Source organism: Oncorhynchus tshawytscha, linkage group LG12 (genome assembly GCF_018296145.1).
Source record: "Oncorhynchus tshawytscha isolate Ot180627B linkage group LG12, Otsh_v2.0, whole genome shotgun sequence".
Lineage (NCBI taxonomy): Eukaryota > Metazoa > Chordata > Actinopteri > Salmoniformes > Salmonidae > Oncorhynchus > Oncorhynchus tshawytscha.
In genome coordinates this window covers 55,386,042-55,413,364 of record NC_056440.1, presented here as the reverse complement: position 1 = coordinate 55,413,364, position 27,323 = coordinate 55,386,042, and the positions used below count along the sequence as shown (strand labels likewise).

The window sequence follows — 27,323 nt, the reverse complement described above, 5'->3', positions numbered from 1 at the left end:
GCACTGCTTTGTGTAGAACAGTTAAGAACGGAATCAAAATAATTCAGACACGGAATGGAGGATAGGGAAACAGGGGAATGCTAGACATAGGGACTAGGGTGGGGACGGAGGTAAGTTAACATTCATAACGGATGGGATGTAGTGGCTGAGAGCCCAGGAAGATGCTACCAATCCAGGAACTCTTCTAGAATTACACAGCGAGTGAGACAAACCAAAGGATTATAATGGCTGTGGGGCGGGGGATTCCGATTTAACAGAGCCTGTATGGGTTTTATTACATAACCACAGATAAAAAGCTATACACAGTACGAGAGTGGGGGAAAATGTAATACACTCAAAGGAAATAAAGAGGGTGGAGAAAAATATCAAAAGGATAGGATCATTATTTACTAAAAGGTACAGAAAGAGACTTTAGACACCAACAGCCTTTGTCCTGGCCCCCGGGGTAGCGAGGACGCCACAACTCATGCATAATGGAGTGGCGTGGTCGATAAATTGGAGGGTGTCCCGTCATTGGAGCAACGCTAGTTTAGACGGATTGAATTTGGAATGCCGTGAATTGTATTACTGTGTCTGTGCGTGCCAGCATATGCGTGCGTATGTAGGAGCAGGATGTGTGTGTGTGCGCGAAATGCATTATTAATACCTTCCCAAGTCGGAAATGCTCTGATGTGTAGTGTAGAGATTGATTTATGTTGAAAAGCCATTGCTCCTCTGCCTTTCAATCAGACTTGCTTATTGTACAGGGGGGGGGAAAGCATATAGGATTAGTTTAAATCAATATATATTATGTTATTATTCTGTGATACTTAACTGTACCGGAATCGACCACAGTAAAAGAAATAAGAGCGAGACGTCGCCTTACCTGGTCTTGGTAAACAAAGAAGAGCGTGATGGACAGAATCTCCAAGAAGAAGATCAGAAGGAGGAGGATGAAGAACTGTGGAGAGAGAGAGAGATGGAGAGAGAGTGCATTAGAACTTTAACTTGAGAAACAAAGATACATGATACATGGGAGAGACAAAAGTGTCAGGAAGAATGAGTTGAAGATACATGGGAGATCCAACCCCTTTGGATCATTCCGCCTTATATATTTATATATATATGTATTTATTTATGACTGACAGAGAAGGAGAGGAGTGGGACAGTAATACTCAGAGCGACAGATTGGGCCGTGATACAGTGAGATCCAAATGTATTGGGACAGTGACACATTTATTATTGTTTTGGCTCCGTACCTCAGCACTTTCAATTGATACAAAGACAATGAGGTTAAAGTGCAGACTGTTAGCTTTAATTTGAGGGAATTGTCATCCATATCGGTTGAACTGTTTAGAAATTAGAGCACTTTTTGTACATAGTACCCCTATTTTAGGGGACCAAAAGTATTGGGACAAATTCACTTATGTGTACTTGAAGTAGTAAAAATGTAAGTATTTGGTCCATTATTCATAATATGCAATGACTAAATCATGTGACTCTACAAATATCATACCCCCCCAATAATGCTAACTTCCCCTGTTATTGTAATGGTGAGAGGTTAACATGTCTTGGGTGTATATTTGTGCATCTGCAACTTTCCCACTCATCATTATTCACTTAGGATTGTCCGTAATCATGTTAGCATCCACATTCATGTAGAAGTGTTTAGATACACGTTCTATTCTTATTTACAATAAAAGTGACTCCAAAATGACACAACACATTATTTACCATTCATTTCTATTGGGCACAAAATAATCTAAATCACAACCGAAACAGAAAATGCATCCAACAAATTTGTAGAGTCACAAGCTCGACGTAGTCATTGCGTGCTATGAATATGGGACTAAATACTTAACTTTTTACTACTTTAAATACACAAGTGAATTTGTCGTTACTTTTGGTCCCCTAAAATGAAGGGACTATGTGCAAAAAGCGCTTTAATTTCTAAACGGTTCACTCGGTACGGATGAAAATACCTTCAAATTAAAGATGCCAGTCTGCACTTTAATCTCATAGTCATTGATTATCTCAAATCTAAAGTGCTGGAGTACAGAACCAAAACACTAACAAAAAATGTCCTGTCCCAATATTTTACGTGATATATAACCTAACCTGTATGCCTTTCATATTTGGAAATGCTCACATATTTTAAATCAACAAACCCTACCTTCTTGATCGTTTGCTAGATTAGATGTATTACTCAAACTGTTCCCCCCCCCCTACAGGCCTCACGCGAGCGCTCAAAAAAGTTACCACCCAATACATCCTACCCCCGCAAAGCAATCGTTCCGTCCCTCTCGCAGAAAAATACTTGACTAATCTCAAACGGAGAGGAAAGGAGAGAACATGGGAGGGTGATGGAATGACAGCGAGTTTTCGAATGTCAAGGGAGTGAAAGTGTGAGTTTACGAGTGTGACTGTCACGCCCTGACCTTAGAGAGACTTTTTATTTCTCTATTTGGTTAGGTCAGGGTGTGATTTGGGTGGGCATTCTAGTTTTTCTATTTCTTTGTTGGCCGAGTATGGTTCCCAATCAGAGGGAGCTGTCTATCGTTGTCTCTGATTGGGGATCATACTTAGGCAGCCTTTTTTCCACCTTTAGTTTGTGGGATCTTGTTTGTGTGAAGTTGCTTTCTGCACTGCATGTAACTTTACGTTTGTTTTATATTTTGTTGTTTTTCGGTGTCATTTAAAATAAAGAAAGATGTACTTCTACCACACTGCAACTTGGTCCAATCCATCTCTAAACGAGCGTGACAGCGACTAAGTCTGTGAAGACAATACTTTGGTTTACTGCAGTCTGGTGTATGGTGCATTTGTCTTTTCTAACTGCTAAAGCGTCATTTTCAGGCCTTTCTAAGTGTGAAAGGCTAGTTAGAGTGGTTCTCACAGTCCTCATCAGGTTTGGGTGGACGTCGCCTTCAAGGACTGCTTGGCAGAGCTTGTTTGAATGGGAGACCAAAGCAGGGAGGATAAAAAAAACAACAACTCTATATTATAAAAAAATGGCTGACTTAGTGAAGACCTTGCCTCTGCTCTCTCCTCGACTCAACCAGGAAGAAGCTGTTCTATGAGCTTGTCCTTTGTTTCCAGACACACGGGCTGCGTGTGCCGGCTTTATTAATGCATTACTTCAGTGTCTCCCAAACTCAGTCCTCGGGACCCCGTTTTGTTTGTTGTCCTAGCACTACACAGCTGATTCAAATAATCAACTAATCATCAAGCTTTGATTATTTCAATCAGCCGTGTAGTACTAGGGCAAAAATCGAAACGTGCACCCATTGGGGTCCCCAGGACAGAGTTGTGGATATGCTGCATTACCGTTATGCAATCGTGTGGGAAAACGATCATTTTAAAAACACAAGGCTGAAGGGGTCATAGAGAGAAAGGAAAATGGTGCGGCAGGTAGCCTAGCTGATTGAGAGAATGCCAAGAGTGTGCAGAGCTATCATCAAGGCAAAGGGTGGATACTTTGAAGAATCTCATATTTTCACTTGTTTAACACTTTTTTGGTTACTACATGATTCCATGTGTTATTTCATAGTTTTGTTGTCTTCACTATTAGTCTACAGAAAATAGTAAAAATAAATAAAAACCCTGGAATGAGTAGCTGTGTCAACTTTTGACTGGTACTGTGCGCGCACATGTACATGGCTGTGAGGGAAGCCCCCCACTACAGTAGCCAAACCAGCCCTGTTATTTATGTTATGACTTGTTTCTCCCCTCGTCAGGCTTTACTGATATCCCAGTTTAGTGGAGATCAATGCCTTGTCAGGGAGAGCGATGAGGAGAACTATAATCAAACTGCTGGTCTGCCATTGATCTCGGGGGGTTTATCGACTCTCTGTGATTCCCATTCAGCATGAAAGCTACCGAGGCTCTTTGTTGATAGACGGACAAGGGAGAAACTGAAGGCGTGCCACTGTTAGACGGTGCCTCCCAAATCAATACCTTGAGGAATTCAGCTGTGTCGGACCGGTAACGAACTAACTTGGGGTGGCAGGGAGGTTACAACTGTGCTAGGTCCCAAATTACTCTCAAATGGCAGCCCCTTTTTGCTTTGTTCTGTAGCCACTGATCTGAAAGGACTGGCTAGGCGAAAGCAATGTGGTCGTGTTTTTCAAGATTGTGCCGGAATCTGGCCTTGGTGCACTAACTAAAAGCCAACCTCCAGCTCATCACCTTTGATCTCGGGCCAGTCTTGCACGTCGCATTTTACACCCATAGAGATTTAGTGGAGATTTAACTCCTGAACTGTGACTTAATGCAGTGAGTCTGCGGTGGAGGTAGAAGCTTCCAGAGAGGCTGTTTTTAGCTGGAGGCAGGGCTCTAAAGTGTGACCTATTTGTTCACATATGCAACAAAATATTTTTCTGTGCGACCAGGAGTTTTATTTTGGGAGCACTGTGCCCCTAGGAAAAAATCTCCCAGATAATAATTGCTGTAATAATAAGGTGAGTGCAGATTCGATAGCGTCGTGGTTGCACCATTACTACAGCGAAAACGGCTTGCTTATAGCCCAACTTGGTCAAAAGGTCCGACCCATATTCCCGGCACAATATTTTTATCTCCCTATAGTGGATTGCAGGGACCACATTTTACATTCCTTAGCCATGTCTTGGGCATTTCTAAAACTACTCGCGCGTCATTTACACTTTGTTCAGTCATTTCATCTCATTGGCTAGCTAGCTAGCTAACAACCTGGTAACATGACCAGTATCTCCAAACATTTGGGGCCACAGACAGAAAGGAAAAGGTCATAGCAATGAATAAATGACAGATCTCTTGCATGTCTTCGTCACCAACCTGACGTTTTTAAAGAGACAGTGCACAATTTTCAATGTAATGCATCTCAATAGGAAAACAGTGCTTTTACACAATGCAGAAACCGATTATTCCACAAACAACTTTGTAATATCAATGACAGGTATTCGTATCAACATTTGAGCTTTTATAATAAACAAATGCCTTTACCGTGTCACATATTACCCACTGGGCACAGACCTCAATTCAACGTCTATTCCACGTCATTGCATTGCAATGACGTGGAAACAATGTTGATTCAACCAGTGTGCCCAGTGGATAGTTTCTTCTTTCTAGGGAACAACATGTGCTTAAAGTAGCTAGAATTCATATAGGCTGTATCTCAATCAATTAAAGAAATCTAATATTCTGGTGCTACCAATGAAAAATGTCATTTAGAGCCCTGGTTGCAGGTTAACCATAATGGAACGCTCGACAACCCAGTTTAGAGCGACCTGGTTCAAATGGACTGAAATGTGTTATCGGATCTGAAATTTGTCCCTACAAGACCACTTCAGAGCATTCAGACTAGAAGGAGCAGTCTCCAGTGTAAAAGTATGGCAGTCCACCAAGATGGCTGTTAGGCTACGTTCCATATTAGTACACTACTTAGAATGTGTGCCTAAAGCTTTGTTCCAATGTGCATTCTAGCAAACCACTTGAAATGTGTGCACAAGGGCAAGGCTCAGTGGTGATACATCATTCAGGGCAGGTGGGGCAGAGCCTGTTTTGAGCCCCACCTTTCTAGCCTGTTTTGCATGCTATTTTGGCATTAATACGTGTCACATATCAGTTTGCAAACAATGTAAAAAAATTAAAATACATTTAGTTCATAAAGCCGCATACAAACATGGTCTTTTTTTGTGCTTTCTTGAGTAAAGCGGCTCCAAAATGCATGTGTTTCAGCCTAGCTCAGTGCTTTCTGTGGTGGTGGGGCAGCCAGCGGAAAATACGGAGCATAGGGGTTGGTAATGTTCTCTAGTTGCACCGTGATTGGCTCAGTGTTCTGTCACTCATGGGGACACTACGTCACCGTCAAATCTAAGGGTAGAGCTCGAAAATTCAAGCCCCTTGGATGCTGCCATAGAGTTACATTAGAAGTGCACATCCAAGAAGGCTCAAGGTCATTGGCCACAGGTCAAATGACGTTATATCTATAGCAGCTTTGAAGTTGCAAGCTAGCAGTCATCATGAATTAAGTCGACAATCTACTTGCAAATCCTTTTTAATGAAGAGAAATGATAGATAAAACGTATCGGTGCTCATCGGCCATAAACATCACACAACAAGTTGGAAATCACAAATTCAGCAATGTGTGGTTTGAAAGTAATCGGTGGCTAACTGCAAGCATTGCAAAGCAATCACTAGCCAGCTATTCAGTGAAGTGTGTGTGTGGTGCCAAGTCTCTTTTCCAAGCTTAAAAGGATAAACATTAAAAATTGGCCATTGTGTCAATCCAGCATGTTTGTTGTCGTGCTGAAAACAACTGGAAACTCAGAACTGGGAAATCAGATTTCAGTGAGTTCAAGACAACTGGAAACTGGAAAAAAAAACTCAGACGGGGAAAATAAGCTTTGAACGGTCATCTCGGAATTGCAAATCGGGAACTCGGGTCTCTTTCTAGAGCTCCGACCTGAAGATCACTGACATCATCATGATTTGACCCTGTTTTTTTCCCCCGAATTCCCAGTTGTCTTGAGCGCTATGTGACCAGGTCAAACGTAGTGCACTACATACAGTGGGGCAAAAAAGTATTTAGTCAGCCACCAATTGTTCTCCCACTTAAAAACATGAGAGAGGCCTGTAATTTATCATAGGTACACTTCAACTATGACAGACAAAATGAGAGAAAAATATCCAGAAAATCACACATTTTTTATGAATTTATTTGCAAATTATGGTGGAGAGATTGTAACATTCTTTGTTACACGGCAACATGGCTCACTCGGGATACGTTATCAGAGTCGGTACAGCCACCTGGTTTCTTCATGCATCGATCCGACAGAAACAAACATCTCTCTGGTAAGAAGAAGGGGGGGTATGCCTTATGATTAACGACTCATGGTGTGATCACAACAACATACAGGAACTCAAGTCCTTTTGTTCACCTGACCTAGAATTCCTTACAATATAATGCCGACCGCATTATCTACCAAGAGAATTCACGTCGATCATAATCACAGTCGTGTATATCCCCCCCCAAAGCAGACACAACAATGGCCCTGAAAGAACTTCATTGGACTCTATGGAAACTGGAAACCACATATCCTGAGGCTACATTTATTGTAGCTGGGGAGTTAACAACATTAATCTGAAAACAAGGCTCCCTAAATTGTATCAGCATATTGAATGCGCGGCCTGGGCTGGCAAAACACTGGATCATTGTTATTCTAACTTCTGCGACGCATACAAAGCCCTCCCCCGCCCTCCTTTCGGAAGATTTGACCATGACTCCATTTTGTTGCTCCAAACCTATAGACCGAAACTAAAACAGGAAACGCCCGTGCTCAGGTCTGTTGAACGCTGGTCCGACCAATCGGATTCCAAGCTTCAAGATTGCTTCGACCACGTGGACTGGGATATGTTCCGGATAGCGTCGGACAATAACAATGATGAATACGCTGATTTGGTGTGCAAGTTTATTAGCAAGTGCATCGGTGATGTTGTACCCACAGCGTCTATTAAAACCTTCCCCAACCAGAAACCATGGATTGATGGCAGCATTTGCGCAAAACTGAAAGCGCGAACCACTGCTTTTAATCAGGGCAAGGCGACCAGAAACATGACCGAATACAAACAGTGTAGCTATTCCCTCCGCAAGGCAATCAAACAAGCTATGCGTCAATATAGAGACAAAGTAGAGTCGCAATTCAATGGCTCAGACACGAGAGGTATGTGGCAGGGTCTACAGTCAATCACAGACCACAAAAAGAAAACCAGCCCCGTCGCAGACCACGATGTCTTGCTACCAGACAAACTAAACAAGTTTTGCTCGCTTTGAGGACAATACAGTGCCACCGACACGGCCCTCTACCAAAGCCTGTGGGCTCTCCTTCACTGCAGCCAACGTCAGTAAAACATTTAAACGTGTTAACCCTCGCAAGACTGCCGGCCCAGACGGCATCCCTAGCCGCGTCCTCAGAGCATGCGCAGACCAGCTGGCTGGTGTATTTACGGACATATTCAATCAGTCCTTATCCCAGTGTGCTGTGCCCACATGCTTCAAGGGGGCCACCATTTTTCCTGTTCTCAAGAAATGTAACTGAGCTAAATGACTACCGCCCCGTAGCACTCACTTCCGTCATCATGAAGTGCTTTGAGAGACTAGTCAAGGACCATATCACCTCCACCCTACCCGACACCCTAGACCCACTCCAATTTGCTTACCGCCCCAATAGGTCTACAGACGACGCAATCGCAATCACACTGCACACTGCCCTAACCCATCTGGACAAGAGGAATACCTATGTAGGAATGCTGTTCATCGACTCCAGCTCAGCATTTAACACCATAGTACCCTCCAAACTCGTCATTAAGCTCAAGACCCTGGGTCTCAACCCCACCCTGTGCGACTGGGTCCTGGACTTCCTGACGGGCCGTGGTGGTGAGGGGAGGAAACAAGATCTCCACCCCGCTGATCCTCAACACTGGGGCCCCACAAGGGTGCGCTCCCAGCCCTCTCCTGTCCTCCCTGTTCACCCATGACTGCGTGGCTATGCACGCCTCCAACTCAATCATCAAGTTTGCAGACGACACTACAGTGGTAGGCTTGATTACCAACAACGATGAGGCGGCCTACAGGGAGGAGGTGAGGGCCCTCAGAGTGTGGCGTCGGGAAAATTATCCTCACACTCAGTGTGAACAAAACAAAGGAGATGATCGTGGACTTCAGGAAACAGCATATCCACATCGATGGGACAGTAGTGGAGAAGGTGGAAAGTTTTAAGTTCCTCAGCATACACATCACGGACAAACTGAAATGGTCTACCCACACAGACAGCGTGGTGAAGAAGGCGCAGCAGCGCCTCTTCAACCTCAGGAGGCTGAAGAAATTCGGCTTGTCACCAAAAACACTCAAACTTTTACAGATGCACAATCGAGAGCATCCTGTCGGGCTGTATCACCGCCTGGTACGGCAACTGCTCCGCCCACAACCGTAAGGCTCTCCAGAGGGTAATGAGGTCTGCACAACGCATCACCGGGGGCAAACTACCTGCCCTCCAGGACACCTACACCACCCGATGTCACAGGAAGGTCAAAAAGATCATCAAGGACAACAACCACCTGAGCCACTGCCTGTTCACTCCGCTATCATCCAGAAGGCGAGGTTAGTACAGGTGCATCAAAGCGGAGGCCGAGAGACTGAAAATCAGCTTCTATCTCAAGGCCATCAGACTGTTAAATAGCCATCACTAACACTGAGTGGCTGCTGCCAACATACTGACTCATCTCTAGCCACTGTAATAATAAAAAATTGGATGTAATAAATTTATCACCAGCCACTTTAAACAATGGCACTTTATATAATGTTTACATACCCTACATTACTCCTCTCATATGTATATACTGTACTCTATACCATCTACTGCATCTTGCCTATGCCGTTCAGCCATCGCTCATCCATATCTTTTTATGTACATATTCTTATGCATTCCTTTACACTTGTGTGTAGAAGGTAGTTGTTGTGAAAATGTTAGATTACTTGTTAGATATTACTGCACGGTCGGAACTAGAAGCACAAGCATTTCGTTACACTTGCATTAACATCTGCTAACCATGTGTATGTGACAAATAACATTTGGTTTGATTTAGGGAACAGGGTGCCATTTGCGATGCAGTCTCAGTGCCGTAATCCTTTTAAGAGTTTATTTGCTGAGAAAAAGAAAACTCTCCAAGGCTCTAGTCTATTCATTGTGAAGCCAGACTGCCGTCCCTTTCAATAGATGAGTATAATACAGTGTGTTGGTTATACTTGAGCACTTACTTTTGTTAAATTGGTCTGCTGATGGGTGTTATGCTATGTCTGATGTCCTTGTGGTAAAATGAAAACTAACAAAAGCAGCAAAAGAAGTAACTATCAAAAGTAAACGATGGCAGTTCTATATATTTTTCCAAACAATGTCAATGTAGCCTACCATCTTTTAAATTGAAAAGCACATGCTTGAGAGAAAGTATAGTGATGAAACCTTCATTATGACATATTTTTGTGATATGCTAGTGTGGCTATTGGAAAAAATGCTTTGTATTCTCCAATGAATCTCATGGAGATAATAGAATAAAACATGAAAACATAACCTCATTAATAGACTTACAAGACGTTTAGTACACAACTGTTGTAAGTTATTGCCATGTTACAAATTACCACTCAACCTTATTACTTTGAATTACAACACATATCAGGCACGAAACACCACAGCAATTAGCACTGTCAAATCTTGATCTATTTCCCCCTCAATGATCAGTTCAGTTATCAAATCTCTAATTGTTTTTTTTTACCCTGTTTTCTCCCCAATTTCATGGTATACAATTGGTAGTTACAGTCTTGTCTCATCGCTGCAACTCCCGTACGGATCAGGAAGAGGCGAAGGTCGAGAGCCTCCGAAATACAACCCAACCCAAGCCAAGCTGCACTGCTTCTTGACACAATGCCCACTTAACCCGGAAGTTGCACCAACGTGTCGGAGGACACACTGTGCACCTGGCTACCGACTCAGCGTGCACTGCACCCAGTCCGCCACAGGAGTCGCTAGTGCGCGATGGAACAAGGACATCCCTGCCGGCCAAACCCTCCCCTAATACTGACGACACTGGGCCAATTGTGCGCTGCCCCATTGGTCTCCCGGTCGCGGACGGGCCTGGAGCCTGGACTCGAACCCAGAATCTCTGGTGGCACAGCTAGCACTGCGATGTAGTGCCTTAGACCACTGCGCCTCTCGGGAAGCCCCTAATTGCTTTTGTAATGAAAGCAGAGGGTTAGAGCTGTCTCTTTTGAAATCGATGTGAAGGCTCAAGATGATTCGTCAGTCGCTGCGAAAAAGCCTTCGCGAACATCGTCTTCCAATCACATCGACACAGTGGTTCAACCGGCAAGGCGTTCTGGGAGAATGTGAAGGCTGATACTAATGATGGGCTTTTGCTCTGCGATACGTTTGATGGTCGGTCCCATGGGGCAAGTAATTGAGCCACCTGCTGCGCTGATGTCATAAACTTTATTTAAAACGTAGGTTTAAAGGCTAAATTAACAGACAGTTGTTTGAATTAAATAAAATGATATGGTTTGTTATACGATGTGAGACTTGTTCTTATCAACCAGAGACAATTTTGACTTGAAATAGTGTTTTTAAATGGGAAGATGGAGTTATGAATGTGTGGTTCCAATGACTGGGTTGAAGCATGGTGCTGGTTGTGGGTTTGATTCCCGCACGGGCCGCATATACTGAATATCGTCATACCCTGATCTGTTTCACCCGTCTTTGTGCTCGTCTCCACCCCCCACCAGGTATCTCCCCTCATTATCCACAGTGTGTTTATACCTGTGTTCTCTGTCTGTTGCAATTTTGTCAAGCGTTTTTCCCATGCTCCTGTCTTTTTCTAGTTCCTGTTTTCTAACTTTCCAGTTTTTTGACCATTCTGCCTGCCCTGACCCTGAGCCTGCCTGTCGTTCTGTACCTTGTGACACCACCCTGGATTACTGACCTCTGCCTGCCCTGACCCTGAGCCTGCCTGCCGTTCTGTACCTTTCGGACTCTGCTCTGGACTACTGACCTCTGCCTGCTCTTGACCTGTCATTTGCCTGGCCCCCTGTTTTTGTAATACAATTTTGTTACTTTAAAACTGTCTGCATCTGGGTCTTCTCCTGAGACTTGACAAATATACACAATGTGTCACTGTCTGTTGAGGTTGACATTTGTACATTGCTTTGGATAAAAGCATCTGCTAAATTGTAAAAGTGTGAATATAACATGATGCTTACAGCAGAAATGTGAATGTTTATAAATACTAATTATCAAGGGTATTTTTGTCATCAAGAATGGCAGATACTCACGCTCAGCAACAGCGGACGACTTTCTTTGACAGCTCCGACACAGCCGAGGCAACCAATCACCATGATGATGGTCCCTACCACAATGAGTAGATTGGCTGCTGAGAGGGATGGGAGGGATGAGGAGAGTGTGGCAAAGTTGCCCTGGGTCACTGACAGCCATACCCCCACGCCCAGTATTCCACAACCCCCCAACTGTCAGAGAAAGAAGGAGAGAGATAGACACAAGAAGAAGGAAAGAAAGAATAGAATAAGTGAGTAGCATATTAAAAAAAACACACAACATAAAATACTTTGGGATTATTTGGTGCACACATATACATTTACACACAACACAACACACACAAATCCCAAGGCGATGCCAGGAAATGCATTGCCCGGCATGCTCAACCAAGACATGGAGACTCGATTTGCGTGGTTAAATATGTGATTATTGTTTTTCTCCCTAACTTCTATCCCAACTGTACAACCACACCAGATCGGTTTTAAATCAGCTATTGAGGTCAAAGTAGGGCAGGTCATGAATAAAACTGCTCTGAAGCACTGTGTACTGCCGCTCCAATCACTCCAATCACTTAGACAGGTTGGTGCAAGTCATCCATCACCCTCCACCATGATCAGAATACTAGAACAGCTGGAAATTAGAGGATGATTATACTGCTGTCTCTCCTCATACAAGCCTATCATCATACCCCTGAGAGAGAAGTCAGAAGGGAATCAGAGAGAGAGAGAAGTCAGAAGGGAATCAGAGAGAGAGAAGACAAGGAAATTGAAAGACACAGAGACAGACAGACAAGGGTTCTGCAGTAATGTACATGAAATAACAATGACAAGGTAAAACAGATATGATACATGCTCCAATGCCCTATTTTATCGACACATAGCGCTTTACATACGTACATACCACATGCTCTGTGCCTCAGTCGATACAATGTCATACTTAAAATTAGAGGTCAACCGATTACGATTTTTCAACACCGATACCGATTATTGGACGGCCAAAAAAAAGCCGATACCGATTAATCGGCCAATTTATTTATTTATTTGTAATAATGACAATAACAACAATACTGAATGAACACTTTTAATATAACTTAATATAATACATCAATAAAATCAATTTAGCCTCAAATAAATCATGAAACATGTTCAATTTGGTTTAAATAATGCAAAACAAAGTGTTGGAGAAGAAAGTAAAAGTGCAATATGTGTCATGTAAAAAAGCTAACGTTTAAGTTCCTTGCTCAGAACATGAGAACATATGAAAGCTGGTGGTTCCTTTTAACATGAGTCTTCAATATTCCCAGGTAAGAAGTTTTAGGTTGTAGTTATTATAGGAATTATAGGATTATTTATCTCTATACCATTTGTACTTCATATACCTTTGACTAGTGGATGTTCTTATAGGCACTTTAGTATTGCCAGTGTAACAGTATAGCTTCCGTCCCTCTCCTCGCCCCTACCTGGGCTCAAACCAGGAACACATCGAAAACAGCTACCCTCGAAGCATCATTACCCATCGCGCCATAAAAGCCACGGCCCTTGCAGAGCAACTACTTCAAGGTCTCAGAGCGAGTGATGTTTGAAACGCTATTAGCGCGCACCCCGCTAACTAGCTAGCCATTTCACATCAGTTACACCAGCCTAATCTCGGGAGTTGATAGGCTTGAAGTCATACCTTGCGAAGAGCTGCTGGCAAACGCACAAAAGTGCTGTTTGAATGAATGCTTACGAGCCTGCTGCTGCCTACCACCGCTCAGTCAGACTGCTCTATCAAATATCAAATCATAGACTTAATTATAACATAATAACACACAGAAATACGAGCCTTAGGTCATTAATATGGTCAAATCCGGAAACTACCATTTCGAAAACAAAACATTTATTCTTTCAGTGAAATATGGAACCGTTCCGTATTTTATCTAACGGGGGGCATCCCTAAGTCTAAATATTGCTGTTACATTGTACAACCTTCAATGTTATGTCATAATTATGTACAATTCTGGCAAATTAATTACGGCCTTTGTTAGGAAGAAATGGTCTTCACACCATTCACAACAAGCCAGGTGGCCCAAACTGCTGCATATACCCTGACTGCTTGCACGGAACGCAAGAGAACACAATTTCCCCAGTTAAAAGAAAGTCATGTTAACAGGCAATATTAACTAAATATGCAGGTTTAAAAATATATACTTGTGTATTGATTTTTTTTAAAAGGCATTGATGTTTATGGTTAGGTACACATTGGTGCAACGACGGTGCTATTTTCACAAATGCGCTTGTTAAATCATCACCCGTTTGGAGAAGTAGGTTGTGATTCAATGAGAAATTAACAGGCACCGCATCGATTATATGCAGTGCAGGACACGCTAGATAAACAAGTAATATCATCAACCATCTGTAGTTAACGAAGTGATTGTGTTAAGGTTGGTTGTTTTTTTAGAAGATAAGTTTAATGCTAGCTAGCAATTTACCTTGGCTTCTTGCTGCACTCGCGTAACAGGTAGTCAGTCTGCAACACAGGCTCCTCATGGAGTGCAATGTAAGGCAGGTGGTTAGAGCGTTGGACTAGTAACCGGACGGTTGTAAGATTGAATCGTCGTTCTGCCCCTGAACAAGGCAGTTAACCCACCATTCCTAGGCCGTCATTGAAAATAAGAATCTGTTCTTAACTGACTTGCCTAGTTAAAAAAATTATAATTTAAAAATAATAATAAAATGTAAAAAGAAATCGGCCACAATCGGTGTCCAAAAATGCCGATTGCCGATTGTTATGAAAACTTAAAATTAATCGGTCGACCTCTACTTAAAATATCACATGTTCTGTGCCTCAGTTAGTACAACATCTCCATAACATGCTTTTGCTGAGAGGGCCTCATACTGACATCTACAGTATGTGGGCTGCCCTCTAACCCTGAACTGTGACGGAGAGACTAGAGAGATGTACAGATCAGAACGCCTGACAGCGCCAGAGGGTTGATAAGGAAATTATCTCTGGAGTCTTCGAAGAACTCCCGTCTGCCCTCCTTGAGACTACACTTCCCTCTTTTCATGGTTCATGAATCCATGGTGTTCTATGTGAGACACATCTTGTATCACAAATGGCACCCTATTCCCTATATAGTGCACTACTTTTGACCAGAGCTCTATGTGACCAGGTCAAAAGTAGTGCACTACATAGGGAATAGGGTGCCATTTGCGATGCAGACTCTGTGCCGTAATCCTTTTAAGAGTTTATTTGCTGAGAAAAAGAACTCTCCAAGGCTCTAGTCTATTCATTGTGAAGCCAGACTGCCTTCCCTTTCAATAGATGAGTGTAATTCAGTGTGTTGGTTATACTTGAGCACTTACTTTTGTTAAATTGGTCTGCTGACGACGGTGTTATGATGTCTGATGTCCTTGTGGTAAAATGGGAAAAAGCAACAAAAAAGTAACTATCAAAAGTAAACAATGGCAGTTCTATATATTTTTCCAAACAATGTCAATGTAGCCTACCATCTTTTAAATTGAAAAGCACATGCTTGAGAGAAAGTATAATGATGAAATCTTCATTATGACATATTTTAGCCAGCAGATGAGCTGTGCCAACTCAAGTTTTGATAAGGGCATGGCATCATGAACACACCATAAAATTACTTTCAACTGGTTATTTTATTGCTTGGAATATAATCTGCCAGTCTATGTCTTAGTGGTGTAGAAATTGTCACACCCTGATCTGTTTCACCTGCCATTGTGCTTGTCTCCACCCCCCACCAGGTGTCTCCCATCTCCCCTCATTATCCCCAATGTATTTATACCTGTGTTCTCTGTTTGTCTGTTGCCAGTTTGTTTTCTTTAAGTCTACCAGTGGTTTTCCACTGCCTCCTGTCTTTTCTATAGTTCCTGTTTTAGACCATTCTACCTGCCATCCTGTACCTTGCCACACCACACTCGATTACTGACCTCTGCCTGCCCTTGACCTGTCGTTTTGCTTGCCCTGTCATTTTGCCTGCCCCCTGTTCTAGTAATACACTTTTGTTTGCATCTGGGTCTTCCCTAAAACATTTAAAATGTCATCTTTATTTAACCAGGTAGGCCAGTTGAAAACAAGTTCTCATTTACAACTGCGACCTGGCCAAAATAAAGCAAAGCAGTGCGACAAAAACAACACAGAGGTACAGATGGGAAAGGTAAACATACAATCAATAACACAATAGAAAAATCGGTGAGTGCAAATGAAGTAAGGAGGTAAGGCAATAAATAGGCCGATAGTGGCAAAGTAATTACAATTTAGCAATTTACACTGGAGTGATATATGTGCAGATGAGGATGTGCAAGTAGAAATACTGGTGTGCAAAAGAGCAGAAAAACAAATATGGGGAAGAAGTAGGTAGTTGGATGGACTATTTACAGATGGGCTGTGTACAGCTGCAGCGATCGGTAAGCTGTTCTGACAGCTGACGCTTAAAGCTAGTGAGGGAGATACAGTTGAAGTCAGAAGTTTACATACACCTTAGTCAAAAACATTTAAACTCCGTTTTTCACAATTCCTGACATTTAATCCAAGTAAAAATTCCCTGTCTTAGGTCAGTTAGGATCACCACTTTATTGTAAGAATGTGAAATGTCAGAATAATAGTTTTTTATTTCTTTCCTCACATTCCCAGTGGGTCAGAAGTTTACATACACACAATCAGTATTTTGTAGCATTGCCTTTAAATTGTTTAACTTGGGTCAAATGTTTTAGGTAGCCTTCCACAAGCTTCCCACAATAAATTGGGTGAATCTTGGCCCATTCCCCCCCTGACAGAGCTGGTGTAACGGAGTCAGGTTTGTAGGCCTCCTTGCGAGATGACATCAAGGTTTTTATTGACTATTCAATTCGGGACAGGTTGCATCCCACATCATCAGGTTCAAGTCGTTTCTTGTCAGCAGCTAAGAACAATTCACCATACTTAAAGGCTATAGGCTACATCTCAGCAGTCCTATTCAACAGAAACCCAGTACACTTATAATCGGATTTAGATGTGTATTAAAACTAACTGTTTATTCGGCATGGAAAATATTGCAAAGGTAATTATGGAGAACTTCAGCATTAATTACCGGTGATTAATTGGACAAATTGATCAAATCAGTAAGGGACTCATCCTATTGAATCTCTCACCAGCAGCGAGTTGGTTCAACACCAACACCAAAATAATTAGTGAGTCTAAGCAGATTGTTCATTCTTTGTTAAGTGGGTTGGGAGAGGGAGCTGACTCGCTCCGAGGCCTTCTGGTGTCTATAGCTAAAACTTGGGCCAAACAACTGTTTTTTTTTTTTTAGCCTCTTCCTAAATCTGTTTGCTTGGTCTTGCCAACTCCTATATGACAATCACCATAGAAGTTGGCAAGACCGCACAATCGGATCTGGGACCAGGCTACTGATTTGTATCTTCTTACATATCAGTAATCATAACATCATCTCTATCCTCCAGATGTTGTGTTATAGATCTCTATCCAGGAGTCCCCACAGTAATGCTGTATTATCTGCCAAATGTTGCCCTCCGCTCTGTGACATCTCCCACAATCTGCTTGTATATGTGGGAGTTAGAATAGATAAAGGGAAAATGCTTTCAAGTATGCATCTATGGTGTTTTGTGCTAGTGGGAAATCTCTCATTTAAATCCAGGTCTCAGATATTGGAATTTAGACACTCCTATTCTCAAGCAACGTAAGAAAGCACCAAGGGAGCACGTGTTTCAGGATGTGATTTGGTGTCGTCATAAAAAATAAAAAAGTGTGGTGGTAATTTATGCCAGAAGAAAGCAAAGCCAATAAAGCTCTCAGCATTTTAATGTTTTAAACAAAAAACAATGACTATATGGACTCTGCAGCTGATGCAAAGCAATATACAGTAATCTCCCTGTAGAGTAGAGCCAAGGTTCATAAAAATAATACTCTATAATAATAATACCCCCCCCCCCAAAAAAAACAAATGGAGGCACACAGGAGATCATCTGATGAATACACAGCCTGAGAGCCAGTGGAGCTCTTGAACACCTCCTGGTAGTGCTAGTGAGCTTGCTTACATCCCCCTAGTACTGTCTTGAAAAGCTAAAGGGTCTTGAATATTAAGATGCTCTCATCCTCAGTACTATAATGTTTCCCCTTCATGTTGAATAGAGAGCTCTCAGCTGGTAGCTAGCCTCCTCATCACCATATTCCAGTGGGGGCTACACATTGGCGGTAGAGGAGGGCATTCACCTCACATACAATGTAGAGCGTTCTGAGACCTTGGTCGAACGTAAAAATGCAATTTATCACTCAGGTCGGTGGTTCGTTCAAGACTGAGGGCCCAATTCAATCTAAATGCTTGTCTTTAACAAGAACGCAATCCAGGAGGAGGAGGATGCATTGCATCTTGAGACCATAGCTTTTTCAGTAGTATAGCCAAGTGGGGGTTTGAAACTGAGTGAGAGTGTTTAATAGTCACAGAGTGGCAGGTGTGATTACAGCAGACAGAGAAAATCTTAGGCTTCGAGCTCCAACATGCAGGACTAGTGAAATAAAATAATGAAAATGGTCATAAACAACAATAGAAATAGCACTATATACTTAATAGTAACTGTGGCAGTGATGACAAAATACAGTTGAAGTCGGAAGTTTACATACACCTTAGCCAAATACATTTAAACTCAGTTTTTCACAATTCCTGACATTTAAACCTAGTCTTAGGTCAGTTAGGATCACCACTTTATTTTAAGAATGTGAAATGTCAGAATAATAGTAGAGGGAAGGATTTATTTCAGCTTTTATTTTTTTCATCACATTCCTAGTGGGTCAGAAGTGTACATACACTCAATCAGTATTTGGTAGCATTGCCTTTAAATTGTTTAACTTGGGTTAAACGTTTCAGGTAGCCTTCCACAAGCTTCCCACAATAAGTTGGGTGAATTTTGGCCCATTCCCCCCTGACAGAGCTGGTGTAACTGAGTCAGGTTTGTAGGCCTCCTTGCTCGCACACACTTTTTCAGTTCTGCCCACAAATTTTCTATTGGGTTGAAGTCAGAGCTTTGTGTTGGCCACTCCAATACCTTGACCTTGTTGTCCTTAAGCCATGTTGCCACAACTTTGGAAGTATGCTTGGGGTCCTTGTCCATTTGGAAGATCCATTTGTTACCAAGCTTTAACTTCCTAACTGATGTCTTGCGATGTTGCTTCAACATATCCACAATTTTCCTCCCTCATGACGCCATCTATTTTGTGAAGTGCACCAGGCTCTCCTTCAGCAAAGCACCCCCACAACATGACAATGCCACCCCTGTGCTTCACGGTTGGGATGGTGTTCTTCGGCTTGCAAGCCTCCCCCTGTTTATTTTGTTTCTGGTGTCCTTTGACAGCTCTTTGGTCTTGGCCATAGTGGAGTTTGGAGTGTGACTGTTTGAGGTTGTGGACAGGTGTATTTTATACTGATAACAAGTTCAAACAGGTATCATTAATACAGGTAACGAGTGGAAGACAGAGGAGCCTCTTAAAGAAGAAGTTACAGATCTGTGAGAGCCAGAAATCTTGCCTGTTTGTAGGTGACCAAATACTTATTTTCCACCATAATTTGCAAATAAATTAATAAAAAATCCTACAATGTGATTTTCTTGATTTTTTTTCTCCATTTTGTCTGTCATAGTTGAAGTGTACCTATGATGAAAATTACAGGCCTCTCATCTTTTTAAGTGGGAGAACTTGCACAATTGGTGGCTGACTAAATACTTTTCCCCCCCACTGTAGATACTTTTGTACCGGTTTCCTCTAGCATATTCACACGGTCTTTTTCTGTTGTTGTAAGTGAGAATTGAGGGTGTGTGTGGGGGGGATGTCCATTAGGGGGAAGAGTGGGGGATGTACATGGGGGGAGTAGCAGGGGGAGGGTAGCTGACTATTCAGCAGCCTGATGGTCTGAGGGTTGAATTTTACAAAATGTAATGTAACCTTTAACTAGGCAAGTCAATGAAGAACAAATTCTTATTTGCAATGACGGCCTATCCCGGCCAAACCCGGACGATGCTGGGCCAACTGTGCGCCGCCCTATGGAACTCCCAATCACAGCCGGATGTGATAAACTATTGGCCAGTCTTTCAGTTTTTGCCATGATGCTCTTGTACTGTGTGCGTCTGAGTGATTGAAGCTGGGAGAACAGGTCATGGCTTAGGTGGCTGGGGTCCTTGATGATCTTCTTGGCCTTCCTGTGAAACCTGGTGATGTAGGTGTCCTGTAGGGCAAGCAGTGTGCACCCAATGGTGCGTTAGGCTGCACGTATCACCCTGTGAAGAGCCTTGCGGTCCGCGGCGGCGGAGTTGCCGCACCAGGCTCCGGTGCAGCCCGATAGTATGCCCTTAATGGTGCTCCTGTAGAACACTGTGAGGGCCCTAGGGGACAGGCCACATTTATTCAGCATCCTGAGGTTGAAGAGTCAGTGTCATGCCTTCTTCACTATGGTGTACATGTGGTTAGACCATTTCAGGTTCTGTGAACACAAGTACACAGCGGTGGTGCATAATATGTGTCAAGCCTCTGGTGAAATTCCACCGAGTTCCACAGCTTCTTGCATTGATGCAGTGGTTGGTTGTAGGCCTATTAGAGAAGAAAGCTCATCTCTTCACACTGATGCTGTGATCTCGGCAGATGGGAAGAGCTCCAGCAAGCATGGTTTACAGAAGGCGGGGTACGATTGTCTCTTTTGGAGCACGGCACCAAACAAAATAACACAGCCCCTGCAAAACCCTATAAATAAACTGTGGCTGTTCGAAAGAGGGAGCGAGGACGAAATAGAGATTGAGAGGAAGAAAGATGTAGAGAGAGATGGGAAGGGAAGGAAAGAGAGCGAGGGAGGGAAAGAAGGAAAGAGAGGGGAGGGTTGAGAAAGAGAGAAGGACGCAAATGGTAATCAATAATGCTCTCATCTCTAGGGGATTCTCCCTTGTTCCTGCTCTACTTCCTACTCCTACCCCCTTGTTCCAATAGCAGGTACCATACACAAACACACATGGCTCACACATACACAATCACGGCTCACACACACACACACACAATAGCATGTACTGTACACACGGCAAAAGCACACACTCACACCCACAAGGCTCACACACAGGTACCCCAGAGTCTAGGCTCATTATATCGACTCTGCTTGGAGAGAACAGTGATTTGTTGTGGTAGCTGCCAAGTTCGTCAGACCTTGTCACACTCCCCCTTAACAGCAATCAACTCTGTTCATGTCACTCAGCAAAGGCCCGGGTCTCCGGCATTAATATGCTAGGATAATTTTGCTAACGTTGTGTTTAAGCTAGCTCGTAAACCATTGGAAGTACACTGAACAAGAATATAAATGCAAAATGCAACAATTTCAAAGATTTGACTGAGTTACAGCTCATGTGAGGAAACCAGTCCATTTAAATACATTAATTAGGCCCTAATCTATGGATTTCACATGACTGGGTATATAGTTATGCCTTTGTTGGTCACAGATACCAACAACAACAAAAAGGTAGGACCATTTGCCCCATGCGGCGCGACACATCTCCTTCACATAGAGTTGATCCAGCTGTTGATTGTGGCCTGTGGAATGTTGACCCCCTCCTCTTCAATGGCTGTGTGAAGTTGCTGGATAATGGCAGGAACTGGAACACGCTGTCGTACACATGTCTGGTGAGTAGGCAGGCCTGGAACATTTTCAGCATCCAGAAATTGCGTACAGATCCTTGCGACATGGGGGCCGTGCATCATCTTGCTGAAACATGAGGTCATTGTGGCGGGTGAATGGCACGACAATGGGCCTCAGGATCTCGTCACGGTATTTCTGTGCATTCGAAGGTTTTGCATTTGCACACGGAAGTCGGTTACGACGCCAAACTGCAGTCCGGTCAAGACCCCGGTGAGGACAACGAGCACGCAGGACAACGAGCATGCAGGTGAGCTTCCTGGAGACAGAATTGCTGCACAAACTGTCAGAATCATTGGTTGTGCAAACCCACAGTTTTATCAGCTGTACTGGCGGCTGGTCTCAGAAGAAGACGGATGTGGAGGTCCTAGGCTGCGTGGTTACAGGTGGTCTGCAGTTGTGAGGCCGGTTGGACGTACTCCCAAATGCTCTAAAACGACGTTGGAGGCGGCTTATGGTAGAGAAATTAACATTCAATTCTCTGGCAACAGCTCTGGTGGGCATTCCTGATGTCAAATCAAATCAAAATGTACTTGTCACATGCGCCGAATACAAAAGGTGTAGATCTTACAGTGAAATGCTCACTTACAAGCACTTAACCAACAATGCTTTAAAAAGTTAAGAAAAAAAATAAGTGTTAAGTAAAAAATAGATAAGTAAAAATAGAAAATAAATGTAGCAGTAAAATAACAATAGTGATGCTATATACAAGGGGTACTGGTAGAGATGCAATGTGCGGAGGCACCGGTTAGTCGGGATAATCAAGGTAATATGTACATGTACGTAGAGTTCAAGTGGCTATGCATAGATAATAAACAGAGAGTAGCAGCAGCGTAAAAGGGGGGTCTGGATAGCCCTTTGACCAGCTGTTCAGGAGTCTTATGGCTTGGGGGTAGAAGCTGTTAAGAAGCCTTTTGGACCTAGACTTGGCGCTCCGGTACCGCTTGCCGTTGCCGTAGCAGAGAGAACAGTCTATGACTAGGGTGTCTGGGGTTTTTGACCATTTTTAGGGCCTTCCTCTGACACCGCCTGGTAAGAATGTCTACAAAAAGTCTACCACACAACCTTTAAAAAAAGTAACATCAGAAGCTATTTACTGTACTTGCCAATCAAATTTCGAACACAAATGTGACACTCTTTTCTTTCCAGATTTCTTTCATCCTCTTCGATAAGGGTTCCATATGGCCCGGACTCAGACGTACTCTCTGTGTGCCTGAGAGATAAAGGCATCATGGATGACACACATTAGTGACATGACGGGGGATGAGATTTTCTCAGGGTTGAGCCAACAATGAGTGTATGAGATCAAACAGCAGGGGAAGGAAGAAAGAAAGAAGTAACAGCACAGATAGAACAATGAGTCAGACATTTCCCCGAATGTGTAAATGTGAATCATCTGGTTGCCGTTTCCACTCACTACCAAATATGGCGGTGAGAGGAACCCGTGGCTGGAAGTGGGAGATGATGAAGCGAGACAGATTTTTTGGCCGACATTCTGCAAATTTCCTCATCGATAAAACATTTTGAACATACATTCTGGCCTAATGACGACACTTTTGTGGTGTTTTTGTGTAACAGATGTCTCTATCCATTCATCACTGTTTGGAGACTGGGAATATGTTGCGAGTGGATGAACGTGCGCGTTCCGCCTAGTAAAGGAGCCCTTTGAAGTGCTTGTATGACACAATATATATTTTAAACGTTTTAATGACAAAACCTTTATGACTAGGCCCACAGAGATCCTATTGAATGAATAAGGGTTCTACAGTATATGTAATCGCACCGGGAAGACATGTATTCTACTTTTCACCACTGTATATAGACCTAAGGCCGGGATTAAAAGAAGACACAGTGGCTGAATAAATTCAACCATACCTTTGTTTCATCCCAAAACCGGAGAGAAACATCTGTCTGGTGATCAAGCAAGTTCATGTTTCCAACATTTTTGGACTACAAAACTACTGATTTTGAACCACTGAGAGTTACCGCAAGTCGCAAAGAAAACAGGAGCTGCCTCCACTAATCACTATTGCAGCACTATTTCAACTGAAACATCATCAAATCACCTCTGCTTAGTCTAATACAGTGACCACTAAAAGATACAAAAAAACAATTTAGTCCAATCAACGCAAGCTAAATATGATGTGGTTGTCCATGGTAGCCTACATCTAGCTACATATTGAACTTCCATCCTCTCAGGCCAGGGGGGCACAGCAATGTATGACTTAATGGTTGGATCAGAATCCCCATTATAATCATTGGCCAGTACGGAGAATTAAGTAAAACCACAAGTCCAAATCTCTTATCTCCATCTATGGCTAATTTAGGAAAGGGACCATTTTAGTTAGCTAGCTAGCTAGCCACTGGAGGACAACAACACAATGATATGCAACAATTCAAGTTTTCTTCTGTCAATGACTTTTTGCTTTTGATGTGATGTAATTGGTGTGAAGCCAAAATCCAAACTGGTTTCCCTTGACACTTTTTTTGGGGGGGGGGGATGCACAGGGACCCAAACTCAAAGGAAAATGATGAAAACACAAAGACTAAATCAAGTAATTGTATGTTTTTTTTTTCTTGGTAAATGTTTTGTGGGAACCTGGCTTCCCTTGGCATCGATGAATACACGCCACTGGCAACGAGAAGTGTACTGCAGAATGGCAGTTGCATAACACATTAATAATGGAGGGAGGAAGAAGAGCGCGAGCGAGAGCAAAAGAGACATAGAAGCAAACAGTGACCCGTGAGAACTATACAATAGCCTGGCGGTAGCAGCATAACAAATCTGTGAGAGGAAGGGAAGGATGAAGGAAGAAGATTAAGAGAGAGAGCAGGTGCAACACAGAAAGAACAAGGGAAGAAAAAAATAGGCTCAACTCGAGGAAGCTAGAGAGCGAGTTAAGATGGGAGGAAAAATGGACTCAGCGAATCTGACGAGCACACATTGGAGTTTCATTAGGCTGGTGACTTATCCTGAAATGGGTCAATTTCCCTACGTTTACAGTTAACGGATGCACTCCCCCAAGGGCCCCTTCCATGGAGGCACTAAATCTCTGCGCCTAAGAAAATCATTTATCAAAATGTGTTCCAACTCATAAGCTAGCAATCAAACACCCCCGACCACGACACCTCACTGTGTGTGTGTGTGTGTGTGTGTGTGTGTCTGTCTGTTTCCGTGCGTGCAGACTTCCCTAGTTCAATCTCGGAGTGTGTGTGTATGTTAACACTCAATTTGAGTGAGACTGGACACAATTCCCTTGTCCTTCCTTCCTCCTCCTGTTCCCCTCTCTCTCTTTCTCTCCATTCCTCCCTCCCTCCCTCTCCCTCCCTCCCTCACTTCCTTTCTCTCATCCACCCTATGGTAGTCCATATTTCCCACTGCAGCCTTAATCATCCCACGTTCACACATTTTTTTCCTTCTCTCCAAATGGCAAATCTACCCTGGGTGAATAGCTTATAAAAGTAACAGGGGCATCTCAACCAGCCAATGCTGCTCTGAAGAGAGTGGCATGGGAAGAGCACATTTGAGGATTACTATAGAAGGGGTTTCAGGCTAGTGGGAAGGTTAGTTAGTGTCGAACATTTCAACAGGGTTCGGCGTCAAACGGAATGAGGTGGGAGCAAAATGGCAAAAGAGGGGTTGTAAATTCCCCTTTTGTCAAACAACTTTGTATCTGCTAAGGAACAAAACGAGTGCATCGGAAGATGTGACCTGATCATACACACGAGCGGCGCGTGGCTCTTGGCGGAACTGTAATGACTGATGTCTCAATAGTACTGTATATAATTTAAAATAACCATGGTAAAATAACACTTCACTTATAGCCACCGTCATAAGAGCTACACTAGGGCTATCATGATAGAATACCTAGTCATTATTAAAGGGGAATGGCAGGTGGTTGGCTTAGCTAGCATCATTTATGAGCTGATCTATGAGCTGATCTAAAACAGCATGAAACAATCCACATTGTCACGGGTCACAGCTTAAGACTATCACAATGACGCGTCATTGGCTACCCCGTGGGTGAGTAGACTGCTTAGGGGGCGTGCGCTGCTGGAGTCTGACTTACAATCAGTTGGCACACCATTGGCCTGCTTACTTTGCTAAGCATTTAGAAAAGCCATACATAATTAACAGTCCTATCACCAGCTGCAGCATCAACTAGCTGGCTAGCCGCAGAAGAGCCCAGTTCATTTCAAATGAAATCAAAGAGTGCAGTTCAAGAAGAAGAAAATATTTACCATGTAGACTAAAATAAAAAGTAATAATAAAAAGTAACACAATAAGAATAACGAGGCTATATACAGGGGGCACCGGTACCGAGTCAGTGAGCAGGGGTACAGGCTAGTTGAGGTAATCTGCACATGTAGGTGGTGGTGAAGTGACTATGCATAGGCAACAAACAAACAGTGAGTAGCAGCAGTGTACAAAAGGGAGGGAGGGTGTCAATGTAAATTGTCCGGTGGCGATTTTATGAATTGTTCAGCAGTCTTATGGCTTGGAGGTAGAAGCTGTTGAGGAGACTTTTGGTCCTAGAATTGTCGCTCCAGTACGGCTTGTTGTGCAGTAGCCGAGAGAACAGCCTATGACTTGGGTGACTGGAGTCTCTGACTATTTTATGGGCTTTCCTCTGACACCACCTATTATATAGGTCCTGGATGGCAGGAAGCTTGGCCCCCGTGATGTACTGGGCCGTTCGCATTACCCTCTGTAGCGGCTGACGGTCAGATGCCAAGCAGTTGCCAGTTGCAGTGGGAGGGGTTTAGTCCCAGTCTAGCTTAGTGATGAGCTTCGTGGGCACTATGGTGTTGAATGCTGAGCTGTAGTCAATGAACAGCATTCTCACATAGGTGTTCCTTTTGTCCAGGTGAGAAAGGGCAGTGTGGAGTGCGACTGAGATTGTGTCATCTGTGGATCTGTTGGGGCGGAATGCGAATTGGAGTGGGTCTAGGGTGTCCGGATGCTGTTGATGTGAGCCATGACCAGCCTTTCAAAGCACTTCATGGCTACCGACGTGAGTGCCACGGGGCGGTAATCATTTAAGCAGGTTACCTTCGCTTCCTTGGGCACAGGGACTATGGTGGTCTGCTTGAAACATGTAGGTATTACAGACTCGGTCAGGGAGAGGTTGAAAATGTCCGTGAAGACACTTGACAGTTGGTCCACGCATGCTTCGAGTACACATCATTTGACTGGCAGTCAAGGCTGAGGGAATATACTTGACAGTATCCTCTCTGCTAGTGTATGCCAGCGACTCGCTAGCAAATATTTTGAAGAGAGAAAAGGAAGCCACTAGTGACTACTACTACATTGGTAGATGGTGTGGCCTTTCAAGATAGAATTATCCTGTATTCATTCTCTATTTAAAAACACACAAAAACAAGGCCTAGGCTAGAGGTTAGACATATGAACCAGAGTCGGAGGGTTGCCATTTGAATGTCAGGCCTGGCAACAGTGGGAATGAGACATGAAGTGGCAAGCTGATGGTTGCTGTTACCATGTACAGTACATCTGTTGCCCTTAGGCAAGGCACTTAACACCTAAATTGCTTATGTGGCACTGCACTGTTGCTGACCCTGTGATTCCAACCAACACATGGGTGTCTTTCTAGCCCGGACTGGGGTTGGGAAAAAGCAAAACACTACAAATATCAGAATCTGAATCTTAGAAAGCCTACCGTCAACTGCCATTAGGCACTCAACACCTAAATTACTTAGGCTAACACCTGCAGTTGAAGTCGGAAGTTTACATACACTTAGTTTGGAGTCATTAAAACTTGTTTTTTCAACCACTCCACAAATTTCCAATGACATTCGTCACT

General features: G+C 43.3%; 1 protein-coding gene across 3 annotated transcripts in view; it reads right to left on the bottom strand.

Moving 5' to 3' along the window:
• Positions 1 to 27,323, bottom strand: part of LOC112232283 (tetraspanin-4) — a 104,165-nt gene that overhangs the window by 22,745 nt on the left and 54,097 nt on the right. For all 3 annotated transcript variants that reach the window (XM_024399203.1, XM_024399202.2, XM_024399201.2), the window contains 2 exons: positions 11,834 to 12,025; positions 866 to 940 (listed from right to left, as the gene is read on the bottom strand). In XM_024399203.1, the coding sequence (XP_024254971.1) occupies positions 866 to 940; positions 11,834 to 12,025 (267 nt within the window). The remainder of the gene's footprint in view (positions 1 to 865; positions 941 to 11,833; positions 12,026 to 27,323) is intronic.